The sequence below is a fragment of the Falco rusticolus genome, chromosome 3, assembly GCF_015220075.1.
Source record: "Falco rusticolus isolate bFalRus1 chromosome 3, bFalRus1.pri, whole genome shotgun sequence".
Taxonomy (NCBI): Eukaryota; Metazoa; Chordata; class Aves; order Falconiformes; family Falconidae; genus Falco; species Falco rusticolus.
Genome location: NC_051189.1, coordinates 42,701,791 through 42,719,167, shown reverse-complemented (window position 1 = coordinate 42,719,167; position 17,377 = coordinate 42,701,791). Strand labels below are relative to the sequence as shown.

The 17,377-nt window shown below is 41.9% G+C and overlaps 1 protein-coding gene across 3 annotated transcripts in view; it reads right to left on the bottom strand.

Moving 5' to 3' along the window:
* PDE7A (phosphodiesterase 7A) overlaps positions 1–15,101 on the bottom strand; it is a 77,612-nt gene extending 62,511 nt beyond the window's left edge. For all 3 annotated transcript variants that reach the window (XM_037378641.1, XM_037378643.1, XM_037378642.1), the window contains exon 1: positions 14,851–15,101. In XM_037378641.1, the coding sequence (XP_037234538.1) occupies positions 14,851–14,988 (138 nt within the window). In that variant the 5' untranslated portion in view covers positions 14,989–15,101. The remainder of the gene's footprint in view (positions 1–14,850) is intronic.
* Positions 15,102–17,377: the final 2,276 nt, after the last annotated feature.

The window sequence follows — 17,377 nt, the reverse complement described above, 5'->3', positions numbered from 1 at the left end:
TTTCACATAGTATGATAAAGTCAGCATTACCAAGCACAGCTCTTACGCGTCCATCCACTGGTTACCTTCATTAAAACATTGCTTGAGAACTTAAAAAACAAGCAGCTTGGCAGTCCTTCAGTCTTCCCTTAGCACAATGCCTGTTAAAAACAGTCCAACAGAGTAATTTGATACTTTCACGTACTCAGGAAAGTGAAAATTCATGAAAGATAAATGCAGTTCCTTTAGCAGGCCAACAGCATTTTAACATCCATGGAATATTAAGATATTTTATTTTAAAGCCCACCAACCAAAGATTCTTTCTCCAGTCTGAAGAGGTATAAGTCATCATGTTGCTCTCTGTAGCAAAAAAACATGCCAAGTAATTGGAATAATCCAGTGCTCAGAATAACTGCTGCTGGAGGCTTAAATAAGTGTTGGAGACCTAACATAAAGTTATTATGAAAGACATGCTCTTGCCTCACAGTAATTTTTCACAAGTAAGCATAAATGCGTTAATTTCATTTAGTGAAAAAGGAATATACTACTACCAGAGTATACCGCGTTAAAAAGTGGAAGCAACACCGAAGAGTCTAGCTCTAATGCCTGCTACAGTATCGGCACCAGTAATTCTGTATTGCTTACGGGTCCTGAGCCCCAGCTTGCATCATCAGACCCCAGCATATTTACCTATGTGTTCACTCTCAACTCTCTTCTATCTCAAACAGCAGTTTGAAGGATTACAGACTGACCAGACCCTTTTCCCTAAGCATGAGTCCCTCTTCCTCTCAAAAGTATAGGAGCAGAACTGCCATATTTTATGGTAGACAGAAGAGCCTGTAATACTTGGAAGGGGCAATTATGAAGGAGGAAAGATTTCAAAACCAGCTAAGTGAAGGGATACACTTCCGATCATCTGCATAGCTGAGACAGGACCACAGATGGCAGAGGAGATGGACACTTCAGCAGTGCCTTTCAACCAGATCACACAGGACACAAGAGGTCACTGCTGTTAAGGACTTTGTCGTCTGTGTCCTATCTCACCTACAGTCCTTGTACAATTCTTCAAGCCCTAGAGCGAAGGATTAACAGTAATTTGATTCCGATTTTATTGTAACATTATTTTTCATAGCAGTACTGAGGAAGATTTAAAATGCAGACAACTCTTGCACATTTCAGCCAAGTAACTAGCTAGAACACACACATTAGCTCAAAACTGCAAACTGGAAAGAAAAAATTATTTAAGTAGGGTATAACTTACATAATATTTAGACCTGCACACTACAAAACTAAAGAACATAATGACTTCACTAAATACTACAACATTTCATCTGCCTTGAGAACTGCAAATCTCCTATCTTTGTTGAACCCAAACATTACACTGTGAATGTACCAATGAATTTTCACTAATCCTGAACTAGAAAATGTAGTACCATGGACTGATAAAACAGTAAAAACCTGCAGGATGCCTGGGATTGAATATATATAAAAAAAAAAGGTATTAAAAAAAAAAGTGCTGCAATGATAGGACATTAATTCCTTTGCCCGCATATAAGATTTTTTTGCCAGGTCAGTTTGTTCATAATATGAAACCTGACTTTGAATCATTTTGGTTCATTATGGGTCTAATTAACCCACATTAGTAGCTTCCTTGTTAGTCCTCTGGGTATCGTTGCTCTGGCGCTTTTACTGAACACTTTCCAATCACTAAATTATGGACTAAGGACAAAAGCACATTTCACATTCCCCCTTTATAAACTATTTCAGGCCCATACTTTCTACTGGTTGACTTCGGTGTTCAGAAGACTCACAGAATTCAGAGGAAGAGTAGGGTTTCAGAAAAAAACCTACAGAAACTAGAAACTGTAACCATACTGTCCACCTGAACACTCAGCAGAATCAGGCTCATTTCCAAAACCAAGATACTCTCTCTTTCCCTGTTTCCATCCTTTTTCAAGTTAAGTCATTCCATCTGTAACTAACAACTACCTCTCTCCCTCAATTACTGAGCACTTTAACAACTATGCTCTAAAAGACACTGTCACTCCATAGTAGGAGCAAAAGTTCTTACACCTAGTATTGCATCCTGCACCCAAAGTCAGCCCACAACCCAGAAGCAGGGCTGCTGAAACTGCTGGTGAATTACATGCTAGGCACACCTCAAATGCAGCCCCTTTATCCCAGTTGCGTGCAGACATCAGTCCTGGCTCTGCTGGAATCATGAGGTAAAGCAGCAGCACAGGGGGCCCAAACTCGGAGCACAGATAATTATATCATCTATGAGACAATACCACTGACCAGATGGATGTGAAGCAGTTCACATCCTTGTGAGGCCCCAAGAGAGGCTTAAAAGACCACTGCAACAAAAGAGCAAGAGCTGTTTCACTGCTCTAGCAGTGCTAAAGCCCACTATATGGTTTCAACAAGGGTAAGAAAATTGATACAGAGACACTGAAGCAGCAATTGAGAAGCAAGCTCAACGCTGGCAACGGTAACTCAGCAACTATTGCCTCACTGGAGGCCTCTCTGTATTGTGTAGGCGCTGCCATACTCTCTGCAGCGTGATCTTTTTTTCATCCCCTGCAGAGACTCAGTGGCACAGCCCATAGCCAGCAAAGAGCATTGCTTATGGGAAGCAGGGATGAAGTTATACACAACCACATAACACCACACACAAGCCTAGGTATCTATGGAAGCCCCGTAAGTCCACAGCTTTCTCCTCCTGACCAGAGCTACTTCCCTCTTTTTCCCAAAGCAATGAAATCAGTGGAATTCATAAAAAGCAGAGGTCTGCTTAAAACTGTATTATATATTACTATAATAAATAATACATGTTTTTGCAACAGATCCATTTCCTTTATTTACCAAACTTGTTTTCATTGGCACTTTTGGAGTAAAGTGAAGTACTGGGCCTGATAAAGACACCTGAAAACTTCAACAGGGTTTTGAGAGGCTGTAGCTGGGTCCAGGCCACCATGTAGGAACATGACGAAAGCAATGCCACAAACCAGGCAGTAGAGGTGAGAAAATACAACTTATGAAACAGATGGGGATCAATGTGTGAATGCAACAAAACCATACTGCTTTCAAAACAATCTCACAAAATGCAAAGGTAATATTCTGCCATCAAGCACTCCACACAAATTGTCTGATCTTCACCTTCACACAAGGGGCACAAACCCCAGAAGGCACTGATGGTACAACTTTTGTACGCTGCCTTTAGTCAGTCCTCATTCTTTGCACTCACAATTATTACAAAGGAAACTTCAGACAAGACCTTCACACAGCAGCATCTACAGCAAACATGAAGAGCTACTAAGAAAGGATTCCCATGCACACCACTTTTTCCATCCTCAAGTTTTACTTCATCTGCAGAACAATCATCTGCTACAGATCAATTCTCTTCTCACAAATGCCAGCACACGTAAAACGGAAGCCAATATATTTCTTGCCACAACTTCTTCTCTTCTATCATGACCCAGCAAATGCATCAGCAGTACAGCTATCTAATCTCCTATATGATGACAGTTCCCAGGAACATCCTCATGGTGCTGCACTGGGTAGGCTGGCATACGGCATCCAAACTCCCTCAAGGCACTTCTCCTAGGACAGAGGTTGGGTTCCATACAGGCCCCAAACAAACCCACCCACAAATACCTCCACAAAACTGGATGTACTTCAGGCTGCGATTCAAAATAATTCTGCCAATCAACATAATCAGCATACTGTGTGCTCTACTAAATTCAGCAGAAACGGATGGCTGAACAACTGTGCACACATGTACTCAGTCAATCCAATTTGTTTGACTTGGCAACTCAGTAACATAGAGAAAGCTATTACGGTATGACTGTCCTTGGCCTAAGACACGCTTCAGGGCAGGCTCTACAGAGTTTGAAGGAGATATCTAACAACTAGAAAATCTGGAGAAGGGAGAGAAAGAAAAAAAAAATTACTGAAAAGAACAATCCCAGCAGTTACCTAACATCACCCTGAACCACTTACAAGTATAAAACTAACATGTCTGTCTATTGTTCACTCTCACCAAGTGCTTCTAAAACCTTACTGTAAATGATAAAGGCAAGTATAAACTTTTTGATTAGAAAGATCAAGTGAAAGCAACAGATATTCCAGAAATTGATATAATTTAGTTATGATTTGCCCTGTGACTTGCCAGACACAGGACAACATAGTATCAAGTAGTACAAGGAATACTGGGGTTTTTTTTCCTCTTTTCTGAACATATGCAACACCCCCATACCCTTATTCAGTTGCCACATTTTCATATGTATCTATGTATTTTCATATATATACACATACATACACACACGAGCCTTTGAAGTATTCTAAGCAGTTCTCCAAAGACAAGACAGGATGGATCCTCATATTCTTGACACATTTCATTTGTAAACTGTAACAACCATAGCTATTTTTCAGTAAAAAAATGCAGAAAGACAACACACTTTCAGTTTCACACGAAAATAACCTTTCATTTGTACCTTATTTCTAAATGTACTATTCATATACATAAGAAAAACAAAAACTATTTCTATTTTCAAGTATATTAATCCAAATTTCTAAACAGATGTTTTATGGTTAGAAAAAGAGGAAGAAAGATTCTTTTGACTTGATGTACTTTATACAGCATTTTACAAGGACTGTTGTAAACCTTTGAAAAAATGTTTTTTTCACCAAGTTAAACCTATTCAATATCTGAAAAATACAGAAGCATGAACTCATCTAATTAAGATGAAATTAGAAATTTTGAAGTTATATGAATACTAATATATAGAAGACATGGGGTGCACGATACTTTTTCAAGAACACTAAATAGCAGAACACAGTGCATTTGAATAACACCAGGGAATTATTCAGCCCACTCTTGTTTGGGGAGAAAGCGAAACAATTCCACACAGTTGTCAGCTGCTCTGGACATTCCTCCAACTGCAATGGAAACAACTTGAGTCAGTGTTGTCACACATTGTGCTGCCTCTGACTGCACGTCCCTGCGCCTTCCCTTGCACCAACGCTCCTCAGATCCTGCAAGAACACCAGGGAAATCCAAATCAGCAGAAAATTACTGCTACAAAAAAGGAATGGGCTTTCTGCTGCTGTAGCTTGGTAAACTAGCTTTCTGCAGGGTCAGAGGAGTGCAAATGTCAGCATAAGAGGAGAAGTAAACATATGCAGCTAAAAGCAATTACTGTGCAAGCAATACAGCTTACATTTAACACCAAAAGCACCTTGGAACTATGACTGCAAATGTTAAATAAAATTCTTATCTGACAAAGAATAATTTCTGTTTAAAATAATACTAGTAATAAAAACTATGGCTCCAGCCAACAATAATCATCAACCACCACGCCTCACCAAGCACAGCATCATGAAGTGTCAAACAAGGTAGCATTAAAGAAACTGCCCTCCTGTTTTTCATGACACATTAAACCCCAAAACCATTGTACTTAACTTTAACAATCTCAGCTTGAGGAGTGTCAGAAACAAAAGCCTTCTGTAACATGTATTATTACATTAAGAAATGAGCTTAAGATGTATTCTTTAATTTATCAATCTTTGCCTCCTCCCACCCCAACCAGACCCTCTGCCACATTCATCCTGAGAATTTGACCTCCTAGTTCCCAAATCAGTGTCAAAATAATCAGATTTTTCAGTATATAGCCTCTTCCCTATAGTGTCATATGAATACAACAGTATTAAGAATAAAGAAAAAAAAAAAGTCTTAAACTTCATTAGTCATAATAGTCTTTCCTACTTAGTCAACCAATCATGAATAATAACTTCTTGTCTAATCCCATCAAATCATCTTTCCTAAAAAGCTCGTGAAAATGGATTAGCCTTTCAGTGCACAGCAGATTATTTCACTTAGGACCTACTGTATCTAAAGGTGGTAGGTGAAGAATTTTAACCAAGGGCCTTTTATTAAGACACAAAGCATCCCTTCGGGCCTCAACTTAAGCTGGAGGTCACTGGCAAAAATAATGCCGTAATAGCACATGAAAAAGAAAAACTCCAAGGTAACCATAGCTTTAACCACTCAACACTTCCAGGGAAATCAAGCCTTTCTCCTCCTTACAGGAGCCTAAAACTCAATACAGATCACAGAGTACAAGTCCAACACATCCCATGCAAGCAAAACTTAAGGAATTTAGTACCTGCAATTTGCTATGTTTAACATCTAGTCTTCATTTATGGTAGGCTGCAAAATTATCACAATAATCCAAGCAACAAAGATATAAACAAAGTGATTACATTCAGAAGAGAACCAGTATCCTTTTTGAAAGAAGGGAAAAAAACTGGGGGGACAGGCCATAAAGTCCTACCATCTCCTCTGTCAATTTGTGGGCTAAATACTAGATATTTTATCTGGACAAAGATGTAATCAGTCCAAATGAAAACAAGCTAGGAAGAGCTTATTAAACATTGTTTAAGTCCAGTGAAAAGTGCAGAAATTCCTATTATCACCATGCTAAAGGAAATGGAGCTCAGACTTTACAACAGAAGAAATTACAGAATGGAACTCCATAAAGTTATTCTCTAGATCTCTCATAATAAGCAAGAACATCAAAGAAAACTCCCTGCCTTTACTTCCATTCATAGACATTTTTTATTTAACAGTTTCACACCACATTTGCAACTGTAAAAGAAACTGTATGGATTTCTCTTTGCCCAACAACAGGAAGAGCTCAATTATTGCAGCTGCTGAAATCTAAAATTCCACAGATAATCAAGGAAATTTAAGTACTCCAGACTTTACTGACAAGACCCCCACCACCACACATACGCATTCAGAAGATTACTCTTGCACAGGAACTTTAATGAAAAGTTTAAGAAAATGGAAGTGTGAGTTTATGTCTGACTAAATATGAAACCTCCACAGCACACTGTCAACTGCAATATCAATATACTGCATGTTTTAGCTACAAACATAAAGCAAGAACTAACACAGGGCAGTATCGCTCCTGCCATGACAGCTACCGCCCCTCCACTACCAGACTATACTATTAAAAAATAGAGTATTTTTTGTAAAAGCATTAACTTTTTCTCATCTAGATGTATAACCGAGTCCCTCAAGAAATCACTTGCTTGTCAGCATCTCAATACCGTATGTACCTCATTTTCTAATACAACGAAGAACCACCACATCAGACAGAGACTGCACACAAAGATGCTGTACCTTTCCTGTTCCAAGGCTGATCAGCATACTGAAGTCTCAAGCTTCCCATTATAATCTTTTCCCTCAGTCCTGGAATAGGTTCCTGTACCTTTTCCTTTTGATTTTTTTTTTCCCCCTTTGGGATAGAATTGACCTCTTGCCCTAAAGTGGGCAACAGGCTGTATTTTGCATGTATTAAATATCCAGTTTTACTCATCAGAGTAGCCTCCAGCTAGGTCTGCTATGAGGGAGGATTAAATAAATAAAAAAAAAATCACTGGTAGAGGAAACTGCCACTTTCTCTCCACATACCTCATCTGGCAGCAAGGAGTGGGACAAATAATAAAAACTTCCGCTAATACAGAACTATCTTCATTATTCTCCTTGAAGCATACTCTTTCTTATGCTCAGGCAGGCAGAGAAGGAAGGCCTGCTGCAAATTTTGGCTCCTTAATGTTTTCAGCTAGGAGTAGAGAAAAGAATTTGCTTTCTACCTTGCAATGAAAAGCAGACTCCAGGAATCTCTTTAATTATAATTACTGTGGGAGTGTGGTCAGGAAGATAATAAATCAGATTGCTGTATCACAGGTGTACAAAGCGAGGGGAAGTGGGAGGAAAACAGGAGTTAGACTGCTGTAATAGAAATAAAAAATTCTCAGGGTATGGAAGGGAGGAGGGCAGGGAAGGTAAGATAACAGCCACAAACTTATTTTTGACCCAGAAGAAAACAAAATATTTGGCTACAAATTCCTTACAATACACCTAGGACGCAAACATACAAATAAACAGTTTCCCAGCTAATCCTTACGTCCAGCTTTCCAGAACTGCATTTTTTACAATAAAATATTTTGTCTTTGGCAGGCTGCCTTGCTGGATTACATGGACTGCTTATTTACACTGCAGTTACTTGTTAGTGACATAATCAGAACAAACAGAGGAAAACTTCGCATCTAATGAAACACAAACTCTTCCAAGTTTTCCTATGAGGACTTCTGTGCATAAGACTGAACTGGAATTTGAGAGATCTAGGTTCAATTCCTGGTCCCAGACACATGCTTCCTGTAAGATCCTACATGCGTGTGCCTGCACACACCAAACATTTGTATTTGCTTATGCAAAAGAATTTTCTCAAGTAGAATTGAACATTTCATTTAGCTGTGAATGCACAAAGGACTATTTGCACTAAATGTATTAATCAGTATGATTTCCAAGATTAAGATTAAACCTCAAGTTTTTAGCATGGCCATCCTCAGTCCTTCACTTACAAGGAAAGGACATTCTAACTAACAGAACACACTACATTCTTTTAATCATATCACAAGATACATTAATTTGTGTCTTAGACACCCAACTGTACAAATTCACATGTTGAAAGTACTGATGCATGTTAAAGATTTTCACAATAAAGGACAACTTAGTTACTTGAATTTCACACTTGGGGGGAGAGGAGGGGGGCAATAATCTAATTTGAGCTGCCAGGTTACTCATTATTTCCATGTAGATTCAGTGCATTTAAGAAAGGCAAATACAACAGGTTTAGTCCAATCCAAAAGGTATTCCTTATACATGAGCCATAACCTGGCAGGACCTGAAAATACAGTCATGAATTCAAGATCCTCTATGATAGAAAATGACCGAGTACTTTCAGACACCTACAATTTTAGCAGAAAACCAGTGGAAATTTGTAGATACTGAGTGATGAGGGAAACACAAGAAAACAATAAGCCAATGGTCACTGACATGACTGCAAACTGTTCTAACAAATCATTCTATTACCAGGGCTTTTGTCCCCCGTAGGCTTTGCAGAAAATAAAAGAACTGAAGAAAGAAGGATTCAAGTGCAGATGTCCTCAAAGTTATTTTCCACATGCCAAAACAGTAGAAGAACAGAAATATAATAAAAATCATGTAATTTTCTGACACTTTAATTCATAATTCAGCATATTACCATATTGACTCAGAATTAACCCAATTTGATACTGCTGCTTTTCTCAAGCAAACTAAAAACACCCAGACATACTTAGCAAATACAAGGGTTTTTTTAAAGAAAAGCTGCGGAAACAGACATTCCATACAGAATGCTTCTAATTCCAACCAACAACCTGTATTTGTGTTACATTACTACATAGTTCATTTAGAATATTGAATATTCATATACTAATGCCAAGTTCTTGTAAAATTGTTTTACAGTTAAAATTCACGATTTCACAGCTTAAGGGGCACATAGCTACAATCTCTCTTTTCAAACAAACTTCTCTTTAAAGACAGCATCAGAAAATTGAGATTCATACAAAGCACAAAACACACTATTACACAATCTGGACAACAAAGAATTGACTTCTGGTGATTTAAGACAATTTAATTAATGGGGACTTTAAAGAATTATTCTGCTTAGATATTACATAGGCAACTATAGGCCATGAAATAAGCTGCTATGACCTTTTGCAGAATGAAAGTACCAATGTTGCATTACACTACAGCATATGAAAAGTTAATTGGTCATAAAACTCAAGAGAGCATTTTAAAAATGAACTGCCACAAAAAATTACATAGTGCATGAAATGCCCATCAGAACTTGTCCATGCTATGCATAGCCGGAGTCAGTCTCTGCCTCTCATATTAATAGATGCAATCTCAGCAACCAGACACAATAAATACAAGACGAAGGGTATGGCAAGCATAGCAGCAACACACAGAATTAATTCGAGTCTAGGAATCACAGCATGAAAATTATTTCATTATTTTAACTTGTTAATTATTCATGCAGCAAAGATACAGGAAACAGAAGGAGAAAGGTAATAAAAGACCATGCAACTGAGAAATGCTGATTAGAAAGGTACAGAAGAGTTGTGCAAAACAGCAGATGAGCAAGAAAGGAGTTTAAGGTAACGTTCCACAATCAATAGCAGGCCCATCCTAAGGCATTCCTTCTGTCTCCCTGCTGCTCGTTACTCCTGGTCTTCTAGCATGGTGGCATACTGCTTCCTCCTTACTAACAGGCACAATCATTTGTGAAACTGTACTATGAGTCAGCCAGGGCTGAAAAATAACCTGACTGGAAAAAAAAAGTTGACACAACTATGAAGAAAATGCAGGAGCAAAAATGAGCAGCTGCAAGGGAAAAACAGGTCATGCCAACACTTCTCCCAGCAAAAAGGTGCAACTGTGGGATTAAAGACGAATGCCTATGTTCAGATCATAAAAATATACCTCCCAACTATGTCTTGTAACTTACAATGTTACATGAAGAGCAAAACATGTTTGGATCACATCAGGTGACAAAAACTGAAAAAAAAAGAGGAGTTGCACAGCAAAGGGTGGCCAAAACACCTGGCTCACATTCAGAATACATTTTTTAGAGGAAGCATGTACCTTTCACTGAAGAATCCACCAGTGCAGTATACTACCAGCTGCTCTTAGTGACTTTTTCCCCACTACATCATCGTTAAGTCAAATCTAGGATTCCGTGTGCACAATCTAGTCCACTGCTCAGGTATATATCACACACAGAGTCACAAAGCATGATGCTATATTGCTTAAATGCATGAAATGGAGATGCAGTAGAGGGATCATGAACTAGGTAATCAAATACCAGGTAGCAGTACATGGTACTACCTGGTACACAGTAATACTTGGTACTTCAGTTAGAGACTTAGTACCTACATTTCTCAGATTCAAATGGAGTCTTCTGTTATCTGTTCCATTCCCTCTTCATGCAATTTCATCCCTAGAAGATAACTTCCTTTACCACCACCAAAGTCAAACATTTAAGGACAGAATGGCCAAAACTACATCTTTACTTCTATTCAGACACAGCTACTAGGTATCACTGATGCCATTTTTGGAGGCACTGAAGAGAGCGTAGAACCAGTTACAAGGTAGACTGATAGAAATGAGTCAAAAATAGCAGGTTAGGCCAAAGCTTTCTTACTTGTTTGTGGTATGTGTGTCAACTGAACTTGGGGGGGGGGGGGGGGGGGTAAAGGCAGAGGGTGCAACACAGGACACAGTCTAAAAGTGCTCACAGCCACTTTTGTAAAGTGGTTTTCATTATAAACCCTTATTCATTAAAAATAATCGGACTAAAAATTTTCATATAAAGCACAATTTTAGAAACACTTTTTTACTTCTATTAACAACAGGAGTTAAAAACCAAATAAGGCAAAGTATCCCAAAATTTTCTTCTGAAAGCCCAGCTTTAATTTTAAAAATGTCATTTTGTAACATTTGGAACGAACACCCTGAACTTATGATCCAAGGTACTACTTAACATCCACTTGATCTCACAGCGAACTTATCCCATGAGTGTGAAATGTCCTACTTGCTTCAACAGTTACCCATTCAAGTGCCCTTAAAAACAGCTTTTCACACTAGCATTTAAAATTATTTCATGTTGAAAGACAATTATTAACCCAAACAATTCTATAAACCCATACAATAGCACCTTTTCGCTTGACTGGACTTGAACAATAAATATCACAAATAACCTCTAGGTAACCAATGTCACTTTTACTATTTTTTGTTGTTAATACTTTGAAATTCAAGACAACTACAAAGAAATAATTCATACATAAAAAGAAAATTTCAAAGAGAAAAGAAATAAGCTTTTCTCTACATTTACTGGGGATGGTAAAAGGTGTACAACACCACAAGGAAGATCTAAACTCAGTACTAGGAAAGAACTCTCCTATGGCAGGAACAGTTAAGCACTAAGCCAAGAACTGTTGTCTAGTGACATTGCATAATTTCTATTATTTGAGGCTTTTATGGGTTTCAAAAGCTTAGCAGTACCATCCTTTCCTTTAAATCAGTTCTGCCAAAACTTCAATAAGCCTATTTTATTCAATGAGATGGCAGGCAGCTGCCCAGTTTCCTGCTTGTGTTAGTTTTCTGCTGTTTTGGTTAACTGAATCAGCAAACACCTGACAAGCATCAGAGATGGCATAAAGGAAGTAGTAGTAACACATGCCCAATGTCAGGACTTTAACCTTCAGCAATAATGAGTTATGTCAGCTCACCACATCTCATAAGACTGTATCTTAAAAAACAGATTAAGTAAACAGATTAGACAAACATCTGCTAATAATACTGTAAGTACAATTTATCCTTCCTGAGGCTGAGAGGAATAGACCAGAATTCTTTAGACGATTTCCAGCACCACTCTATTCAAGCTTTAAAAAGCAACACATAGCCCATTTTGAATCCATTTAGTGAAACTTTAAGTGAAATTTCAGTTTGATGATTTGTTAATACATTAAAAGAGATCGATATTTGCCCATTTAGCATTGTCACAATTAAATGCTATGTTTAATGTAGCATGCCTTTGTCTCAAATCAAAAATGTCTTATGCCTCATCATTTCACTTTCAATCTATAAGTGGTAATTCAATTTGCAAGGCCTTACATTTTTTAAGGAAATCTGCCAAATGTGTATTAACTGTAAAATGCTGGCTGTACATACCAGCTTCTTGAGTCTGCTGATACACATGTCCAGTTTTACTCCTATTGCTCAAAGCTAGCCTGAGCAGAAGACTGAAAATGACAGACTGGTAAGGGTGCAGACTTTGCACAGCAATGGAACTGGAATACTAGGGAGTCTTACAGGAGACCTGCAAGGTGAAGTTAAGTTCAGAAGTTACGCAGAATCATTAATCTCACTGGTGATGCTTCCTAGTCCATCATTTACACTGGCTTGTGATTACATGTCTGGTAAACATTCACAACCTGTTTGCAAGAGACTTTACCTTTTTTTTTCCTCCTTTCCCTAAAGACAGCAAAGCATAGCTGTACTCTAATCAGCTGGCTGATATTAGCGAAGACTTCCTCACTTAAATATCCTAATTCCCTTTTATTAATGCATAAACTTACTTCTCTGCTTTACTCAAACAAAATACTTGGCCAAGCATACATATAGTTTTCATTTTCTTACAAGTTCTTGAAGAACCTCTCCCTGTGATCTACTAATATACCTGCAGCAAATGGTCAGAAAACAAGGAATTCATTGAGAACCTTGAAAGTTGGAAAAAAATACTTAAATGTCAACACCATATTTAATTTGATAAGCTTATATACACTTCATGCATCACCTGCTGTGGTGACCACGCAGAAAAGAATAAATAAAATACATCACCTTGACCATTTCGTCTATTTCTTTTCCCAGAAGACTGTTTCAAACAAGAGACACTCTTACTTGCACAGGACAAAACGTGCCACGTTAGGTTGGACTTTCAAGAAGCCTTATATATATGGAAAATTCACCATCACTAAGTACAACTCAGATCAAGCAGTACAAATGGAAAACATCCTAATCTAGCTGCTACACAGAAAACTAATTTCTCATAAAAATAAAGTTTTTGTCAATTAGTACATTCTTATTTGGGGAAGGGAGGGTTGTCAACATATGTTCATCTTCATTTGCTTACTAATAATTATTTCCATATGCATTCAAACTCCTGGTCATTAGCACAGTATTTTGCTGATTCTTCCTTCCTAAATATACACATGCCTAACGCTCACACAGAGACACACAGCTTCACTGCTACCAAACCAGGGGCAAAGCCAAAAGAGACTGGTAACTCTGTATTTTCTATACATGCATAAATGAAACAGAGCAAGTCATGAAAAAGCAGAATAACTTAGTAAGACACCCCAAGAACATAAATAACAAGAAATGACCATTACTCCTGTAAAGAGCAAACACAACATCTTCTGTAAAGGACAACATACATCAGAGCACTGAAACAGACCTTTCAATCTAAAGGCTATAGGAAATACCTAGAAGCCAAAACCAGCTGACTTTCCACCAAAACACATGCTTTCCACCATAATTCCAAATTTTCTCCAGAGACTTCAGCCAGAATAGAATTTTATCACAGTTTGCTGGGAAATCATGCTAATGCATATTCAGAAATTTAGGGCAGCGTTCACCCCTCCCTTTCTGTCCTGATATTTATAACGACCCTTTTTGTAACATTTCCAACACGATCTGAGGAAACAAAATCCAGCATAGTTCATCTTGTGACTGATGTAATGTGGGCAGGGAACAATACCGTGGAAATGAAAAAGCCAAGGATCTTTGTCTCTTTCTAGATGGATTGCCAAGTCTTAATAGTTGGAGGGAGAAATGGCTTAGCATCCCAAATAAAACACTGCAGTGCATGTTCATTATTACAGTAAAGTCACTGCAGCTTTTGGCAACCCCGCAGGAAACTTAGACCCTTCAAAGAAAGCCAAAGCTAAAAAGCTAGAAAACAGCCCCAGTTTAAAAATTACAGAAGAAACAAATAGTTGACTGGCTCTGGAAATAAACCCCAAGGAGTCCAGCGCTCGCATTGCAACCAATGCCAAAAAGATAACCTCGACAACAACTAGCCATAAACCTATAAAACGCTGCATTTTCTCGTCATCGCCACCGGTATGTGGTAGCGGGCAGGGAAGGCACGACCGGCGGCTCCGCCGGGGAGGCAGGCAGGCCGCTCGCCCCTGCCACCGCAGCCCCCCGGCCGCCCGCGGGGACAGCCCCACCGCCCCGCGCCGCCACACCAGCTCCCCGCCGCCACCGAAGCAGGCCCTGGCGCCCGGCAGCGGCACGGCGCGGTCTGGCCGGGGCCGCCCGCCCAGGCGGGGACCCGCGGGACGCCGAGCCGGCGCAGACCCCCCAGCCGCGGAAAGGCGGGAGCCGGAGGGCCCGGTGGCCATGCCTACCTGCGAGAGCTGCCGGGGGTTGGGGCAGCCGAAGAGCGCGGAGCTGGAGCTGAAGCTGATGGCCCCTCTGCGGCTGAGGACGTGCTGCGGCACCGGCCTGTCCAGCGGCAGCACCGGTAGCTGGTAACATACTTCCATCGAAGAAGCCTCCGTGCGCCGACCCGCCGCAGGGCAGCGGCCTCGCCCGCCGCCGCACCTGCCCGCGCAGGGCTCGCCGCAGCGGGGCGGCGGGGGGAAGCCCGCGGCAAAAGCCCCGCGGGGCCCGGCGCCTCCTCACCGCCCCCGCACCCCCCGGGGGGTCGGGCCGGGCCGCGCCGGGCCCCGGACCTTTGTCCTCCGCCGCCAAAGCCTGGCGGGAACCGCCGCCGGGAGCGAGGGGGAGGCGGCGAAGCGGGACGCCTCTGTCAGCGCCCGAGGCGGCGAGTCCCGGCCCGGAGCCCGGGGCCGTCACCGCTCCCTCGGCCTCGCTGCCGCCGGCGTGAGCCGCTGTCAGCCCCGCTGCCAGGCGCCGCGCATGGAGGCGAGGCCGGCCAGGGGGGGCCGCTTTGGGTGAGACACACGCCGCGCTCGCCCCTATTGTCCGGCACGGCCGGGAGGAGGAGGAGGAGGCGCCGCTGCCGCACGGCCCTACTCCGCCGGGGGGAAGGGGCAGGGCCCTCAGCGAGGGGACCCAGGGGGGAGGAGGAGGAGGAGGAGGGGGAGGAGGAGGGAGAGGGAGACGAGGAGGAGGAGGAGGGAGGGAGGAAGCCTTCGCCCCGCCCGCCCCCACTCGGAACAGCCCCGAGCGCACTGGCCCAGGAGGAGGCACAAGCCCGACGGACTCTGCGTGGGTCGTGCGAGTGGCGACACGCAGAGCGTCATCACGTAACTACCCACTCTCCCCTGCCGCCCGCCCGCCCGTGCGCAGCAGCAGGGTGGCTCGGCGGCGCCAGCGGGCCCCGCGCGCCGCGGCGGGCGCATGCGCGGTCCTTTTCGCGCCTTCGGTGACGGGCGAGGCCGGGGCTGAAGCCGGCGGGGGGACGGGCGGGCTGGGTTGCGCCGCGCCACGCCCCGGGCCGGCCGCGCTGACCGCGCCGGGGCCGGAGGTGCAGCCGCCTCGCTGCCTCCCTGCGCCTGCCTGCCTGCCCGCCCGCCTGCCTGCCTGCCCCCGGCTGCCGGCGGGCTGAGCACGTGCCGTGCCCGGCGCTGCTCGGGCGAGGCCTGCGGGGACCGTGGCCGTGGCCGGAGCCTCTTGGCGGAGAAGGCGGTCGTGGGGGGATTGGCTCGGTGCCCTCGTTCTCTGCCAGCCCTCGGTTCCCCCCCGCCCCCAGGGCCGAGGGAGCCTTGCTGAGGGCGCTGCGGGTTTCCCCGAGCGGGAGCTGCCTCTGCCGGGCGGTATGGCCAGCCTCGAACGCCCGGCTACTGGAAAATCAAGCACAGAAAGACAGTTTCGTTTAAAATGCTTTATCTGTCGAAAGAAATACACAGAGGAGTTTGCTTTTGAATTATTGCTGTTCATTTAAGAGTGTGGAGGGGTGAGTTTATGCAAGATGCAGAAGCAAAACCGTGCAATTTTTCTTAAGTTAAAAACCAGGGTTCCTGGAAAACCACACAATTTGGGAATTGGACGTCAAATAATTCATGAGATTATCTGGTCCATAGCTATGTGCATCACATTAGCTGGGACACTCAGAACTAAACTTTGTTTTTTAGGACTAAGCCTCCCTTTGTCTCTTCCTGCAGCTGCTTTTTTTCCATCCTTTCATATTTTTTATTTCTCTGTCACACAAAAAATCCTAAATATAGCATGATAGGTAAGGGAACATTTCTGTTCTTTGAATAATATATGAAGTACCTGTACCCACTTAAAAATCAGATTTTGCAAAATGATTCATATGCTTTAATTTTGCATAATACATTGTTCTTTTAAGTGCTTGCTTACTGGCAGAAAGGTTTAGATTTCACATGATAACGGTTATTTATAGGTAATGACACAGCTTTGGAGGAACCCATTTGGAAAGAATAGGTGGTTTGTATGGAGGATTTTCATCTGAACTAGTTGTTGAAGCAAGAAGTTTTATACATGTGAACTGATGGCCATTTTACTCTGAGCTCTGAAGTGAAATGAACCTCATTCTTCTGCAGAACTGCAGTCCCACATTGTCTCATGGATAGCCACAAGGATATCTGTACACATGAGAGAGGACGTTGGATCAACTGCCTCATCCTAAAGGCTTTCTTCAGCTTTTTTTCTCCCATTTCTTGAAATAAAAATGTCACAAGCATTCACAATATGATTTTATAATGTTTGCATGAAATAATTCAAAATATAATAAGCAAATAATAATTCAAAGTAAAATAACGTACTCAGCCTTTTATTTTTTCCAGCAACTAAGGTATGTCAGGTTTTCTTCCACATTCTTTGACAGTTTACTTATATTTGGCCTGCTTACATTAAGTCAACAGTGCATTTAAGTTACTGATAGAACTCCACCAGTTTCACTGGAGGCAGGATTTCCCTCCCTCATTCATTTTTCAAAATTACTTT